Here is a 17,964-nt window from a genome sequence, read left to right on the forward strand (position 1 = left end):
TTTTTTTCGTGTTCGATATTTACGGGGAAAAAAATCAGAAATCTATATAGGAGGTTTTTATTCCTGAATCAATTCTGTGGGTGCTCTGCCCCGTTCTACAAGAGAGTGTGGGTGCTCGAGCACCCCCGGCTCTGACGCCACTGTATCTCGCAACACTGGCCTACTTGGAGGGAAGCCCTCCCACTGTACGTGAGGTCCCCAGGCCATGGTCTGGTGTGCCCATGCTTTAAGATGTCACTGGGAAAGAAGCGAGAAAATTTATTTTCTACTGCAGTAAAAAAGAATGACCCCCCGGAAAAAAAGAAATGATTACATTCCCTACCACAGTCTTGTTACTGCCCCTTATCCACGGGTGGCGTGGCATTCTGTTTGAGAATCGATTCATTGCATTATAACTGTTTCAACAAGTTCACGTGTGTTTGCATTGTGTAAGAAATCTAAAAGCATACATTGCTCTAATTTAAGTGTAAGTTCAAAATAATGGAGCAAATACTGTAAAACCAAGAAATTTTGTTTTTCAATTCAAACAAATTCATTAAGCACCTTTAACCCTTACAGCGGCAACCTCAAGATATCTCAAACCAGGGTTGTTTGGTTTAAACCACGTTGGTGGTATAAATATAATTTCTTCCTTGAAAAATATTGCATTGGTTTATTATTAGCCGCAATTTTTCATTTTTACCACATTTTATATTCTTGGGGTACATTCTGATGGTATATCTTCAAATGGCGTAAGATGGTATAAGTGGTTTTTTTTTTTCAAAAAAATTCTTAATACATTTTCTAACCTGTGGCTACATTTTGATGCTATATCTTAAGCAAATTCATGAATAAGGATTGCATCACACATCTAAATGTAGTGGTGCATCATTTCAGGGTTTCTTTTTCTCTTCACAAAGAAGCAGCTACAGTAGTGACACCATCATGCTATGGGCAGGTGGTCCTATAATCCAATAAAGACACCAGCGGTCCTTAAAGGACAAAGACTAATGTACTAGTAGTTACATTACGTCACAGACATTTTCATTTTCTTTCCCATAAGAAGTACCACATCTCATACTGTATATCGCCCAGTTTTAATATTCGAGTTTTTTCCTATACTTTCACTGTTAAGCCTAGTAAATCAAGGTTCTACTGTACAGTAGTAACAGATTTATGAAAAATAATCAGCTATATACAGGGTGATTATAATTTAAGTTTTGATTCCAAAACTATACAATAAGTACTGATCAGAATGACTTGATAATTTGCATGGATACTCCTGAAGCAATGGAAGTTTCTTTCGCAAAAGAAAAAAGTGCAAAATGTGCAAGTAGATGATGCTGTACTTGGCCAGCAGTATAATCTATTTTGTGCAACCACATCATTTCGGCACTTCCACAGCATCAGTGTGTGCATAGAACTTCTATCAAGATGCACATTGCAATACCAGCAAAGCAGCTGCTGAAGACCCATTTTGACAGGATGCACCTTAACCCTTGCAACTTGTGGCTGTGGGGGTACCTCAAAATGTTATAAACAGTGGTCAGATTGCAAACTTTGGTGAATTGCAATCTCCAGCACATTCCCTATATGTTAGAAGTTCCTCAGGAATATTAACGGGGGGGGGGGGACACGTTTGGTTTAGTTTAATAAAGCTGAATTGCAAGCACATCCATGTTATGACCATGCATACTCCGATTCTGTTGTTGAACAAGAATTTTTGTGCTTTCAACCTCATAGCCAGAACATGCGGTGGACAACATATTTAACATTTCTTAAGTAAGTTGCAGTTATTTGTTCAATTACTTTATTTTTTTTTTCTTTTGTGATCTCTCCATGAATTATGAAATCTAGTAATTCCCTAATTGAGTTATCTTTTTTGTCATGACTGGCTATTGTTTCCATTCTGTGAGCTAATTTCCCACGTGTGGGATGATGTCAATAATTTTACATTTTTAAGTATTTTTTCCCCTTTACCAAATAAAATTACATTTTTTCAGGAATATTCATGTGAATTTTCAAGTCATTCTGACAATCCTTCTTTTTTTACATTTTTTTAAAATCAGAACCTTAGTTATAATCATCCTGTATATCGTAAATCATCACTAATTAATCTGCATTATTTATGGTTCATTAAATACATATTATCAATGCCAAGATGGCGTCGAAGTCTGTAGACGCACGTGTAGTCTCGCTCTTTAAAAATAAGCTGGATTACGGGTTTCAAGCCCTCTCCTCTAGGCACAATATGGACACGACCATGCGGGAAGTTGCCAAGGCCATGGTATGCGAAATGCTGGGCTCTATACAGCTTTTAGATGCATTAATCAATGAAAAATGCTTTTCCACTGTCGTTGACCAAAAATCCTTGACAAAGAACAAAGAAGCTTCTCTGGCTTTGCCCGTCGCCACGTATGCGAATCCATCGTCAACTGTGCCAATTACCCCCTGGTTGGTTGCGAATAACAAGTCTGTCCGTGGTTCCATTGTGACCCTCCCTCTGAGTTCCGTATCCCCTGAAGTCAAGCAACTATCATCATCATCAGGTCAATCCACAACCAATGTCATCCCTCGAGGTGGTGATGATAATGATGCCCCATTCACTGAGGCGAATAGAAAACGCGGTGAGACTAATGTGATGAAAGGTTCGAGAAGTCTCGAGAAAGGTCTGTAGTGCGTTCTTATCTGTATAGATGGCGCACCCTCCTCACGCTCCTGGTGATTGTAAAAAAAAGAAAAAATGTCAGTTGGAATTGTACCACGATTTGTATACACGTGTCATCCTTCTCGTTATGTTTCTTTCGTATATTAAATCGTTAAGTTTTCATTACGTTTTATGCCGTCACTACAAGCATCGGATCACTGGTGACCTATAGGACGCATCTGATTTTGGACATTGAAGTTAATTTCTCCATCGTTTAAATTTCGTTTTCGCGCCTTGTGCTTTCCGTTCGTACGCTCTTCAAAGATGAAAGTTTTCTAATCTCCTAGTCTTTTGGATATACTATTTTTTTTTTTTCAAGCCAAGTCTACTCGTTTCTACCCAATATAGAGACGTTCCTGGAAATTCAAGGTGAGGAATAAACTTTCTACTCTCGATTTGCCGGTTTCTATACTTGCATTTGTCATGGCTCAACCTATTGCATCAGCTGAAGTTTCACATGTTGCCTTTCGAGCCCCTCCGTTCTGGGAAGCAAATTCAGAGATTTGGTTTCTTCAAATTGAGTCACAATTCAAAACGGCAGGCATAACCGCCGATGAAACTAAATTTCACGCCGTTGTAGGAGCTCTTGATTGCAAAGTTTTGAACTATGTTTCTAATATCGTTCGCAATCCTCCCCAACAGCACATGTACAAGACTCTCAAAACTCGCGTGCTGGAGCAGTTTCAACAATCAGAATCTTCCAAATTGCGAATGTTACTCCAGGAGCTTCAACTAGGCGACAAACGCCCGTCCCAGCTTTTGCCCGAAATGCAAACGTTAGCTGAGGGTAAAATGGAAAGTGACATTTTGAGAAATCTCTGGATGCAGAGATTACCTTTGCACTCCCAACAAATATTACAAGCTTCTAGTGAACCGTTAATTGGGTTAGCGAAAATAGCCGACAAAATCTGTGAGGTTTCTCATGTGTCATCTAATACTTCAGCTGTGTCTCACACTTCAGAGTTTGATGATTTGAAAAACGAAATTGCTTCGCTACGGCAATCATTTGAAAGGCTTTCGCGATCTCCTAGACCATCTCGTGGTTATAGCAAACGATCTCAATCTCGCAGCCGAAATAAATTCGGCAATGCTTTGAAAAACGCAAGGCTTTGCTGGTACCATGAGCAGTTTGAAGAAAAAGCTCATAAATGTATTCCTCCATGTCAATTTCAGGAAAACTAGTGGGCTCGTCTGTTTCGGCGACAGCTGACGAAAGCCTTCTCCATAGTCGCCTATTTGTCATCGACGTTAATACGGGTTTCCGATTTCTAATTGACACTGGCGCATCAATCAGTTGTTTTCCGAAACGCCTGACTAACTTGACAAAACCTCACAAACTTTCACTGTATGCTGCAAATGGATCCGAAATCCAAACGTTTGGCAACAAAAATCTAGTTCTGAATCTTGGACTAAGGAGGGACTTTCCTTTCGTTTTCACTGTGGCAGATGTTTCACATCCCATTATTGGAGCCGACTTTTTGGAAAGATTTGGTTTGCTTATAGATGTTAAAAATTCTCGTTTGATCGATAACGAAACATCGCTATCAGTGAATGGTTTAGAATCCCAAAACGGCTCTTTTGGTTTAACGCCGATCTCTGGTGATTCTCCATACCACCGCATATTAGCCAAATTTCCTCAGCTTACCAGCTCAGTTCTAAATGCAGTTCCAAAGAAACCCTCTGTCATGCACTTCATCGAAACTACGGGACCACCGGTTTTCGCAAAAGCTAGAAGATTGTCTTCTGAAAAACTTGCAGCTGTTAAAAAACAATTCAATGAACTGTTGCAACAAGGTATAATTTGGTCCTCAAAAAGCCCATGGTCGAGTCCCATCCATCTTGTACCCAAAAAAAGCAACCAATGGAGAATTTGTGGGGACTTCCGCGGACTCAATGCAATAACCATCCCAGAAGATACCCGCTTCCAAATATACAGGATTTTTCTATCAACTTGAGTGGTAAAAAGATTTTTTCAAAAATCGATTTAATAAAAGCATATCACCAAATACCAATCAATTCTAAAGACATTCCCAAAACCGCCATAATTATGCCCATTGGGCTATACGAATATGTTTATATGTGCTTCGGCCTGAGAAATGCAGCTCAAACGTTTCAGCGTTTTATTGACGAAGCATTTCGTGACTTAGATTGTTGTTACGCATATCTCGATGATTTGTTAATCGCTTCCATTGACGAAAAATCTCATGAAGCTGACTTAAAACGTGTTTTTCAAAGACTAAATGACTATGGTATCGTGATCAATCCATCTAAATGTGTATTCGGTCAACGTCAAATTAATTTTCTGGGTTTTCTTGTTTCTCCCGATGGGATTGCACCTTTACCAGATCGAGTACAAACATTGCTCGATTATCCATTGCCATCAACAGTGACTGAATTGAAGCGTTTTTTGGCAATTGTAAATTTCTATCACAGATTCCTTAAAGATGCCGCCAGGGTGCAAGCTCCTTTGCATGAATTAGCAAAAAGCAAGATAAAAAAAGATAAAACTGAAATAGTTTGGTCTGAGGAGGCCAAATCTTTTTTGGAGGAGGCCGCTTTTTTGTCATGCAAGCAATCAATTGCCAACGCCGCACTTCTGGCCCATCCTGTTCCGAATGCAAAATTGTTTTTGACTGCCGATGCTTCCGACACTTCATTGGGTGCAATCCTTCAACAGCAAATAGGAAACAAAACCCAACCATTGTCATTTTTTTCACGCAAGCTCAGTTCGACTGAAAAAAAGTACAGTACATATGACAGAGAGCTCTTAGCAATATATTCAGCTGTTAAGCATTTCAAGCACATTTTGGAGGGACGCAACTTCATAATTTTCAGTGATCATCGTCCTCTCACGTATGCCTTCAAACAACGTAACGATAAATGTTCTCCCCGGCAACTTAGACATCTTGAATATATTAGTCAGTTTTCGACAGATTTACGATATTTGCCTGGGGATAGTAACGTCATAGCTGATGCTTTCTCAAGAATTTGTGAAATCCACACTCCTTGTACAATCGATTATGCAGAATTGGCACGGGTGCAGGCAGATGATGATGAATTGCATACCTTGCTTCAAAGTGAAACTGGGCTTCAGCTAAAACGCTTCGATATCTCCGGTGTTAATATCTACTGCGATGTATCTACTGACGATATACGCCCGTATGTACCCGTTTCAATGCGACGTCTAGCGTTCGACACTGTGCATAATCTGTCCCATCCTGGGATAAAAGCCACTCTAGGTATGGTACGCAAACGATTTATTTGGAAATCGATTGCGAGAGACTGCAAAGATTGGTGTCGTACTTGCATCGCTTGCCAGAAGTCGAAGGTTATCAAACATACCAAGTCTCCTTTAGGCTCTTTCCAGGTTCCTGATTCTCGTTTTGCACACGTTCATCTGGACATTGTCGGACCCTTGTCTCCCTCTAAAGGATACACGTATCTCTTGACATGCGTTGATCGGTACACGCGGTGGCCCGAAGCGGTACCAATGTCTAACCAAACCGCTGAAACTACAGCTGAGACATTCTGTTCTACCTGGGTGTGTCGGTTTGGCGTTCCTGAAAAGTTGACCACAGACCAAGGTCGTCAGTTTGAGAGTGATCTATTTCGCTCTCTTGCACGGCTGTGCGGCATCGAAAAATCCCGCACCACTGCCTAAAATCCAAAGTGCAACGGCCAGGTTGAGAGATTCCACCGCGATCTCAAAGCCTCTCTGATGTGTGTCCTCAAAGGTAACGAGCACTGGACAGAGGTTCTACCTACAGTCCTGTTGGGGTTACGTTCCAGCATCAAAGAAGACCTCCAAGTATCAACCGCTGAGTTGGTATACGGCACAGCCCTACGCCTTCCTGGTGAACTCTTCCGGCACTCAGATGAGCGTGACGTCCTACCTCGATATGACTTCTTGCAGAGACTGAGAGACCATTTCTCCCGTGTGAGACCAGTACCAACCTCTCATCACAATTCGTCTAAGCCCTTCGTCTCAACAGACTTGCTAACTTCTCCATCAGTATTCGTCCGACAAGACTGTGTACGCAAACCTCTACAACAACCATACACCGGACCATTTGAAGTTATTTCAAGAACTGATAAGTATTTTATGTTGAACATTAATGGCAATCATAAAAATGTATCCATAGATCGCCTTAAGCCATGTTTTATGTTAAATAATAATTTATGTGACACGTTCAAAAATCAGTATATTTCCAGGTCTGACCGAAGAGTGCGATTTCGTATTGACCCTTCGAAATTAGCTATATGATTCGTAATTATGTATGGTATATATATATATTGCAATTTTTTTTTATTATTTGTATGATTATTATTCAAATTTTCTTCTCTTAAATGTTTCGTCTTCGACTGGAGGGGGAGTGCTGCAGTGCGTTCTTATCTGTATAGATGGTGCACCCTCCTCACGCTCCTGGTGATTGTAAAAAAAAGGAAAAATGTCAGTTGGAATTGTACCACCGATTTGTATACACGTGTCATCCTTCTCGTTATGTTTCTTTCGTATATTAAATCGTTAAGTTTTCATTACGTTTTATGTCGTCACTACAAGCATCGGATCAGGTCTTTTGTCTGCGGGTGTGTCAATCCCTAAGGATACTTTGATTTATATTGGAAGATGCGACAAGAACACTTCTGTTGATGACATGATTAACTTTATGAAGGCTGGAAATGTTTCGGTGAGTGACTGTGAACGGCTGAGCTCGGCTTCCCATTCATCTTTTAAGTTAGCGGTACCAGCTAATGTAGGTGCGAATCTTCTTACAGACAGTTCTTTCTGGCCAATGGGTGTTGTGGTGCGTCGTTTCTACCCATCCCGACGTAGGGTCAGTGATATTCGACCAAATCCCTCAATGCCTAGCGAGAAGGTAGATCAGCCCATAGCTGATGCAGCTGTGAACTCGGCTGTCATTGATGTTCGATCGAATCCAGCAACGTCAAATGAGAAGTCCAATCTGTCCACCGCGGCTGACATTCCGGTCTCCTGTGGTGATACAGATCAGGCAGTACAATCGAAGCAATGACTGTCTGTCAAACTGAACTCTCATGTCTCTACTAAAGATCGGCTATTTGTTTACTATCAAAATGTTCGAGGTCTTCGAACCAAAACCCATGATATTCTTACTTCGGTTCTTTCCTGTAACTATGATGTAATATATGTAATGGAAACATGGCGTGATCGTAGTGACTCTCATAGGTTAAGAGGTGGTGTTGTGCTTCTTGCTATCAAGAATAGTTTTTTGTCAGCTAGGTGTTCGGCTGCTGAAACTTCCAATGAAGACAATTGGGTAACAATTAAACTTTCTCTAATTTTTTATCGTTCATATATGTGTTATCTATTTTACACCGTCGTCTAGTCATTCATTGCATGATGAATTTTACAGTACAATTGATATTTTGTTTAATTCTAAATCTAATATTTTAATTTTTGGTGTTTTTAATATGTCTTCGATCGATTGGCAATCGCATACTAATATTAGTATGCCAACAACTGTTACATCTGAATTGATTGATTTTGTTTTGGGACATTCGTTTATCCAATTAAATAATGTTGCAAATTGTTATGGTAAAATCTTAGATTTTGTACTGGTTGATGAAAATTGCTTTCGGTTTGATCTTCATAAAGCAAGGAATCCTCTAGTATCTGAAGATCCATATCACCCAGCATTAGGGACTTCAATTTATTTAACTTTGTCTAAACGTATTGCAGCCAATTCTAATTTTGATTTTGATTTGAGTTATAATTTCAAGAAAGCTGATTTTTTTGCTTTAACTGATCTGTTACGTTCTGTGAATTGGAATTTTTTGTTAACATTTTCCAATGTTGATGAAGCCTTGGATGTATTTTACGGTGTGATTTATGACATATTTAATAAGTGTATTCCTAAGTTCAGGACTAAAAAAAGTAAATTCCCACCATGGTTCTTCTCTGATATTGTTGGTTTGATCAAAAGAAAGAATAGGCTTCTTAATTCATATCAGAATGGTAACTCTGAATCTGTTAATGATCTGCTCAGTGTTAGGGCTGAAATTAAGCGTAAAATATGTCTTCAGTATAATGATTATATGTCTTCAGTATAATGATTATATGTCTTCAGTATAATGATTATATGTCTTCAGTATAATGATTATATGTCTTCAGTATAATGATTATATGTCTTCAGTATAATGATTATATGTCTTCAGTATAATGATTATATGTCTTCAGTATAATGATTATATGTCTTCAGTATAATGATTATATGTCTTCAGTATAATGATTATATGTCTTCAGTATAATGATTATATGTCTTCAGTATAATGATTATATTTGTTCACTTGAAAATGATATTAATCACAACCCTCGTAAATTTTGGTCTTTCTGCCGAAATTTAAGATCCCGTAATTGCTTTCTTAGTGTCATGTCTTATTGTGACAGATCATATTCTGATTTTCCTGTTATCGCTGAATTTTTTAAAGATTTTTTTAGTTCAGTTTTTCGTAGCAACAACTTGTCTGCGTCTGAACTACCAAGTTATGATTTTGCGAATAGTTGTTTTTTTGGTTCCATTACTGAACAGGATGTTTTATCTGCTATAAAAGAACTCAAAAGTCGTAAAGGCCAAGGCGATGATGGTATTCCCCCATACATAGTTAAGGCTTGTGGCTCATATTTAGCTGGTCCTCTGTCTATAATTTTTAATATCTCTATTAGTTCCGGTGTCTTTCCTTCAATTTGGAAGACTTGCTCAGTGTTGCGTGTCTTCAAAAGTGGTGATAAATCTGATGTTTCAAATTACCGACCTACAGTTAAAATGAATTCTATTTGTAAAGTATTTGAACTTATCCTCCATGAAAGAACTTATGGCCACGTTCGTTCCGGGTTTTCTAGTTGTCGACATGGTTTTATTGCTAAGAGATCTTCATTAACTAATTTAGTCAAATTTTCTCAAGATGTAGCTCAAACTATAGATCAGTTAATAAGCAGCAAATTGATGTTGTTTATACTGATTTCTCAAAGGCTTTCGATTCAATCAATCATATTATTATTATTCTTCAGAAGGTCAGGGGTTGGGGCTTTTCTGGACATCTGCTCAAGTGGATTGAGTCATACCTTACTGGGAGATCTCAGAGAGTAATTTTTAATGGTTGTAAATCCTCTTGTTATGCATGTTTTTCTGGTGTTCCCCAGGGGTCGATTTTGGGTCCCTTACTTTTTATTTTATTTATAAATGATTTACCTGATTGTATCGATACTAAATGCTTAATGTTTGCTGATGATGTCCATGTTATTAATAATGCTGATGCGCTGCTAAATTACAAGAATCTATTAACAAACTGTGTTTATGGTGTGTAAATGATAAGTTGTATTTAAACATTGATAAGTGCAAATGTATTACCTATAGTAGGAGGCATTCTCCACTTATATACAATTACAGTATTGATGGTCAATTACTTCTAAGGGTTGATTGTGTGAAGGATTTAGGTGTGATATTTCACAGTTATTTTTCGTTTAACCAACATATTAATTATATACTGTCTAAAGCATCCAGAAGTCTTGGTTTTATAATTCGTAATAGTAAGCTTTATCACAATATTGAAACTATCTTGTTACTTTTCAATTCCTATGTTCGATCTGTTTTGGAATACTGTAGCATAATTTGGAATCCACAATGCTTATTTAATATAGTTAAAATTGAACGTGTTCAAAACAGGTTTTTACGCTATGTATATTTTAAGAAACATCAGTCATATAATCACTACTTACCAAACGAAATACTTCGCTCATCGTTCTGTTATGATTCCCTTGAAACTCGCCGTCTCAGGGCCCTTACTAGGTTTTTTGTAAAAATTATTCACTCTGATATTGATGCACCTGATATTCTAAACCTTATTACTTTTTATGGCCCACGAATCAATCTTAGATGTCGTAATCTTTTTTATGTTCCTCCATATCATTCTGATGTTTTGAAAAATTCTCCATTGTACCGATTTCTGAGATGCAGTAATGATGTATATTTTTAAACTTTGAATTTTGTATATACATGTTTTTTCTTGTATTCATATATGCAAACTGTAACTGGGCTTTTGCCTGTAGTTTGTATTTAAATAAATAAATATTCATTTAATTTTTATTATAGTTTTTGCAAAATAGCTTCCTAATTAAGCATACTGAAAGTAACTGGAGAAAACAACTTTATATTATATATATATATAATAATAATAATAAAATGCAAAGCTGTGAAGTAATCCATTGAGTTGATCAAAAATAATTAAATTGCAAAAATTGGTTTTTGTTAAAATGTAAGAAATATTTATTGTGATTAATTAATATGGGAATAGTGTTAATTACATTAATAAATTTATTTTAATTATTAGAAATTTGAATGATTTTTCAGAAATTTTATTGTTTATAATGTTAATACTATTTAAAATGAAAAACTGGTTTAAACCAAAAAACCAGGTTTTTTACCAACCCTGTCTGAAACTAGATCTGCTTTATTTCGTTCACCTCGAAAATATCACCTATTCTTAACTCTTTCATTCCAATGTGGCAGTTATAATGCCAGATCAGCAAAATTCAAAAACCACTTAATGAGTTAAATGTATCTAGTGTTTTTCTTTCCCCTAAAGTTCTGTTCTTGATAATTTCCCTTAAGGTTTTTAGATTTTTCCTCTTGTGGATGAGAGAAGCTGCTTCCATTGACTTAACATCGCATACAGGAGTAGGGAAAACAATTCATCAAAAATCAAATAAATTTTTTAAAAATAAGAAAAAAAATGTCTTTACTTAAAGGTGTTTTTGTGGCATCTGCTCAAAAAAAGACAAAGTTGTGACCATGCAAAAAATTCCTTAAAAACCAGCTGCTGTCCGAGGGGTTCACATGATGAATTATTGAAATCAAAGCGAGTTTCATCCTGAAGCTTGCTCTCACTAATGGCTAACCTTATATATTCCAGAAACCTTGGTTTTTACTTGGTTCAAGACCCACTAGAAAACAAAATGTCAATTTAATAATATTAATGATGTTTATGCTTGGAAATATTTTTAGTAATTTCCTCATGAAAGAATAAAAATAGTTTTTTCATTTCAGGTGTCTTTTTATTTTATTAGACAAGCTTGCGAGAGAGAATGGTCCCATTAAGATCTCCGTGCAGACATGGCTTAATAATTCTTTTTATAGGGGTGATACAGCTAGAATCTTCGAACCAATCCTGTTGATATTAGCCCAGTCCAATTCCTCAAGAGTATCAGTACAGCATGTGAATGTGCGTAGCTCTAGAGTTATCAAAGATTCATTGAAACAGTGTGAATCAAAATTTTATACTATTAGCAGTACTTCTGGAAAAGTGATGCATCATTTTTGTAAAGATAGTGAGGAATTTTTATCAGTAAGTTCGAATGAAAGTTTTTCCACAAGTTTTGGTCAACATATTAGAGAATACACAGAGTTACCATCAACTTTTGATGCTAATTTGAGTTTTTCAATTCCAGTTTCCATGAATTCACCAGGTACTTTACACTCTTCTAATAATAATAGAAATTTAGATTATAGCTCTGATATTAGTTTTCCGACAGATATTTCCAGGACTCATAGACACTTATTTGATGGTGATGATGAAGAAGAAGAAATGTCACACTCTCAAGCTCCATTTAAAAATCATGATTTTTCCCATTTAAACTCAGAAGAAATTATTCAATGCATTATAAATAACATAATTTTGAATGTTATCACTTTGAGTGGAGATGATAGAAACAGTTACTGTTCTGAAGTATTTGACAATTGCAGCATAGATGGAAATAAAAAAGACGTGTTTGAAAAACATACCTTTCCAACTGAGTCTGCACCCCCAGATATGCATATTATACATCCTCATCATACTCACATTCTTTTATATTATCAAGTATATGATGCTGAAAAAACTATTTATGCTTTATCATCTCTGAAGGCTATATTACAAGCCAACCCCAGACTAGCTCTGTGTTGTGTAGCTACGACAAACTTCAGTAATTCTTTTAGTTTTCAAGGGCAAAAATTGCAGATTTCTTTGTCTCGTCATCGACAGTCAATTTTCGGAAATAATTTCCATGGAGATATGAGTTCTGAAACAACTGGAATGTATCGTAGCAGCACATTTCTGGAAGCAATTGTTCTTATTTCTTTATATTACATAAGAAGTTACTACCCCAATATGCCAAGAGGAAAACTGAGCTTGACTGATATTTTAGGAAACAGAAGGACGAAATTTATTTGCATGGAAGTTTTGATGTTGATTTTTTCTGAGTTGTCATCAATTGTCAAAGACTGTGGGAAAAATTTTGCATCGTATATGAATGACCTCCTTTCACGATGCAAAGTACAAAAAACATTTCTTCATATATTGAATGCTAATGTCTTTGACTCCCCATTACATGACAAAAGTGATAAATATAGTACATTTACAGAAGCAATTGTGACATTCAATGATTATCAAAGAACTGATGAAGTTCACAGTGACTGCTTTCAACTAATATTTCAGGTTAGTCTTGATAATAATAATGGTTGTACATAGAATTTGAAAATTAAATAACCGTTTAGAAAGCTAAAAAATTTTAAATATTAATTAATAAGAAATAACGTATATGGATCCCTAGGTATAAATATTATTCTTGATTAATTATGAATAAATTGATGATAAACATTTGATTTTTAACCGGTGGCATTTACAAGATATTTTGCACATTGTAATTTTGTTTTAATTTTAAAAATGTAGGCCTTGTATTTGTGTATGTGAAACACATAATTAATTGTAATTTTTTGTAACACAATAAGACAAAAGTACCAATACAAACATAAAGAAAAATAAGCACACTTTGTAACTTGCAGGGGATTTTGCGAAATTCTTTCATCATGTCTAGATGAGAATTAATTTGATTGCTACAATGCATGTATGCCAAGTCTCTCGAATTTCAGCTTCATCTTTCGACCTCCTGAAAAGTTATGAAATCTCCTGAATTTTTATGAAAAACACAAATATTCCCTAAAAATTCTGTATTTCATTTAAAAAGAATCCCTTCTTCTGAAAACAATCTTTAAGGAATTTCTTGTGGGGCAAAAAGCCTGTTTTTTTCCTGTTTGAAATGACGTCACATGTTGTAAATCGGGGAATAATGGGAAATTTCTTTTTTAAGGATGTTTTACACACCCTCCGATGGTAACAAGAAAAGTAGTTTGTCTTATTGTGCAGGGAAATAACTTAGCGGCCAATAGCCCTGGATAATAATTGAAGATTATAGTGACATGCATATGGTCAAAACTTCCTCTTTTGATGGTACATTACTTTTTTGAAGTTATGTACACGCAATAACAAAACATGAATACTGATAAGCAAAAAAATATTCAATCAATTTTAAAGATACTTATTCCCACGAATTTCCTTTCATCAAACGTTCCAGAAAAAGGCAGACTTTTTCTTTTTGTACAAGTTATGTTAAGGACATAAACATCGGTCATGGGGGAAAGACTGACATCACCCATGTACACCATATACACGCGGGTTGTTGAAGAATAAGATAAGGGATATTTCTCCAATTGCTTCCCGGAATGAGAGGTTGTGTAGTTGTAAAATTTTGGAGTTTTTATTCCCCTGCGGATTTTCTCCCTTCCAGTCGCATACCAGAAATTACGGTACTTAGGCGGCTATCTGCCGGCATTCAAGCACAGCGTCTACACTGCGTAAATTTGCCTTGTTCCTACAATATTGTGAATGCGTATTTTTTTTATAAATCTCGTAAAGGATCGCCCGTTCAAATTGTGAGAATTTCCTGAGATCGTGGGAAAAAAACCGAATCTGTAAAAACTCGACCTTGAATATCTACAGTTTTGTGATCTAGCTGCTATATGGTAGTCACTGTTTCGCATCGCGAAAATCACGGATGTATATGCAGAATCGGCTTTTCAAGGGGCAGAAGGATCTAATTCTTTACAGAAAGTTTGGGTCACTTATACTGGAAAATAATTTTAAATTAACAAATAGTATAAAAGAAATTATTTTATTCCAATAATTTAATTCTCTACAAAAATGTTTTAAATCTTTGATCTTTGGGGGGAGGGAAAAGGCCCGTTATAAACCCCCCAAATTTTTCTTTTGGTGAAAATCTTGGTTTGGGACCCAGGATTGCACAGTGGTAATCAACTTTAAGTGTGATTGTCTAAGGTTTTCAAATTTTGAGTTGAAAAACTTCTGGTTGCCCGCAACTGGAAGGAGGATCTTTTGTCCTGGGCTCTGAACTAGAGGGGGACACACCAAATTCACCCTTTAATTGCTTCTTTTACATTATAAGTACATGGGTGTGCCAAAATTTGTGCTTGCCCCGTTTGAGAAAGTATCTAGTTGCGATGCTAGATAGATGGCACCATCTGCTGAACACAAAACAGGCCAAATGTTTGGTGCACTGTTAAGTTTCTCCAACTCAAATCTGACATAACTCCCATATTCAGGTGTGAAAATATGTGGCAGTTAAATGGCGACGGATCAGGGTGGTGGACCATCAGCGAGGGAAAAAAATCATTTTACCAGGAAAACCGAAGTATGAGTAGGGAATCAAAAGACAAGTGTCTGAGAGAGGAGAGAAAGAATCTGATTTGCTTTAAATTTTATCAGAAGATATTGAAAATGCTAAGATATTTTTAATAAAATGCAAAATCAATCGGAAGGGAATCAGAATTTATAAATATTGCAAATGAGAGAAATGTTATAAGCGGGATTAATTGTATATTTGTTTTAGATTTATTACATGTGCGGAATTCCATACGTTAAATTCTCAGTGCTAATGAGTTTCTTTGTTTTAATACATTTAGTTGAATTTCTAATTTGGTTTTTTCCATTAACTAAGTATTTTTGAATATAATGAAAATTTTACAATACAAATACAACGCCACAACAGACAAAATACCCAATGAGGTGGCTGATAAAAAGATGCCCATAAAAATATGGATGTCATATATTTCAAAAATACAGCAACCCAATTAAAAATGCAATTAACACAAATTATAAACAATATATACACATGATAAAATATTATACAACACCCATAAAGAATACTTATGGTTGTCTTATTCTAAGAATGGATAGCTTCTCGATTTACCCCAATATGTTTATCGTATTTCTTTTTAAACGTGTCAACTGTGTTACAATTTACTACCTTTGGGGGGTAAGCTATTCCATTTATTAATTACCCTATTAGAGAAACATTCCCTGCGACACCATAACCTTGCATTGTCCCTCACTAATCGATACTGGTGTCCCCTTGTAAAAGCAATCGATTGGCGGTGTATCATGGTCCATCCTATCCATCCCATTGAAAATTTTGAACACTTCGATCATATCTCCTCGACATCTGCGTTCATCCAATGTAAACATATTCAAAAAATGAAGTCTCTCTTCATAACTCAAGCCCTGTGTGCCAATAAGGACATGCGTAGCTCTTCTCTCCACCCCTTCAACCAAGTCTATGTCCCTCTGTAGGTATGGTCTCCAAAACCTTACAGCATGCTCCAGTCCAGGACGAACTAAGCCTCGAAAAAGCGGAAGAATGACTTTAGAAGAACGCGAAGAGACCTTTTTGAAAATGAGACCAAGCATTCTATTCGTTTTTTTGACCACCGCTGAACAATGTTCAGAAAACCTAAGTCGCTCGTCAATGAGAATTCCCAAATCGGTGACCCTAGTGGCATCCGGGAGCTGTCCTGTACAATCCTGTACACATGATTTTATCTAAGTGTTAATGTATAACATAATGTCTATTTTATTTGGATAAGTAGTATGTTATTTGGGTCTTATTTTATTGTTCAGTTGATTTATGTTTCGTCCACAGTAACCCATGTCGATAAAGTACTTGCCCGAAAAGTACCAAATCATGTTCAGGTGTCGCAAGTTTGATACCTGATTTGTCAAACTTTCCTGACATGCATGGAGAACAGAAATGGCGAAATGATCACAGAAACAGATAATCAGAGTATCTTTTCTGTATATTGCAGTACTCCAATTACTGCAGGGTGTCCCTTACATGAAGGGTTAATGGGGGGGGGGGGTTAAAAGGTTATGAAGGGTTAACTTCTGTGCATAAAAAAGTGAAAATGTTGAACATTGCCATCTAAAAACAGCAATAAATTGTAGGTCTTGGTCTAATTAGCACTCATGCACAGGAAATGGCCATTGTGTGACGAAAATGGTCAGATTTATGTTGCTAGCATATGCCTCTCCCCCATGCACAAATTCTATAATCAAATATTAAATCTATTCATGCATAAAATACGTATTTGAGAAATTTCTTTTTGACAGTCAGATTTGTTTTCAACAATTGATTGCTTTAAACCACAAACACTCTCACTTTGACAATATTTGATTTAACATTAAACAATAAAATAATATACATATCTTCCTCGCTTCCAGCTTTCAAGTTACCGCCAGAGCAGGGCCGTCTTAAGAGCATCATGGGCCCCCAGGCCAAATGATTTTTTCTGAGGCCCTACGAGGCAAATTCTTGAAGATCTCAACCAGATCTCATTTTTTGGAGGCCCCTTTCCTCTTGAGGCACCCGGGCCGTGCCCGGGTGGGCCCATGCCTTAAGATGGCACTGCGCCAGAGTCCACAGGAATCAGGGACGGTTTTAGACCTAGTGATGCCCTTTGCAAAATAATAGTCTGTGCCCCCCTCCCCAGGCGTGGATGTGTCGGAGAAGTGTATTTATTGGTATGAAAGGATGACCTCACTCTCCGCTATCCACACAAGGTTTTTGACAACTGGCTGTTAAGAAGATCAATTCAACTGCCTTTGCTGGAAATCGAACCCATGTCTTTTCACTTTCCAGGTGAATACCCTAGACCAGCGGTTCTCAACTGGTGCTCCTTGTGCACTCTCCAGGGGCTTCGCGGCCGCTGAGGAAAGTAAAAAAAACCAGTAAAATTAAAAAAAAATTTATTGTAAATATTTTTAAATGGTAAAAATAAATCAGTAACTTTGATGAATAATTAAAAAATTGGTCTACGGGACTCCGCCATTGAATTTTTTTACTAGAAAGGGCTCTGCTAGTCAAAACATGTTGAGAACCGCTGCCCTAGACCATACGACTACAAAGGCAACATTTATTATTATTAATTCAACATCCTCATTAGTTTCCTGAATAGGAGATGTCTTTCTAGAGTCCCTTTGTGTCCATGGCCGCCGCATCCTAGAACATAGTCCCTAGACTGGGATCTTTTGCATGTCCCCCAGTCAGACTTTTCACAGACCTTTCTATAGTTAAT

General features: G+C 36.8%; 1 protein-coding gene across 6 annotated transcripts in view; it reads left to right on the top strand.

The window, feature by feature from the left end:
• The window catches only part of LOC149069409 (protein DOP1A), a 727,510-nt gene that overhangs the window by 210,276 nt on the left and 499,270 nt on the right, over positions 1-17,964 (top strand). For all 6 annotated transcript variants that reach the window (XR_016195089.1, XM_089250153.1, XM_089250154.1 and 3 more), the window contains exon 12: positions 11,770-13,195. Coding sequence is in view for 5 of the 6 variants with exons in the window: in XM_089250153.1 (XP_089106279.1) it covers positions 11,770-13,195 (1,426 nt within the window). In the remaining variant the exon portion in view is untranslated. The remainder of the gene's footprint in view (positions 1-11,769; positions 13,196-17,964) is intronic.

This window comes from Pholcus phalangioides, unplaced genomic scaffold (assembly GCF_987345545.1).
Source record: "Pholcus phalangioides strain wild (caught in Gottingen) unplaced genomic scaffold, Ppha-v1.0 ptg000022l_1, whole genome shotgun sequence".
Classification (NCBI taxonomy): Eukaryota; Metazoa; Arthropoda; class Arachnida; order Araneae; family Pholcidae; genus Pholcus; species Pholcus phalangioides.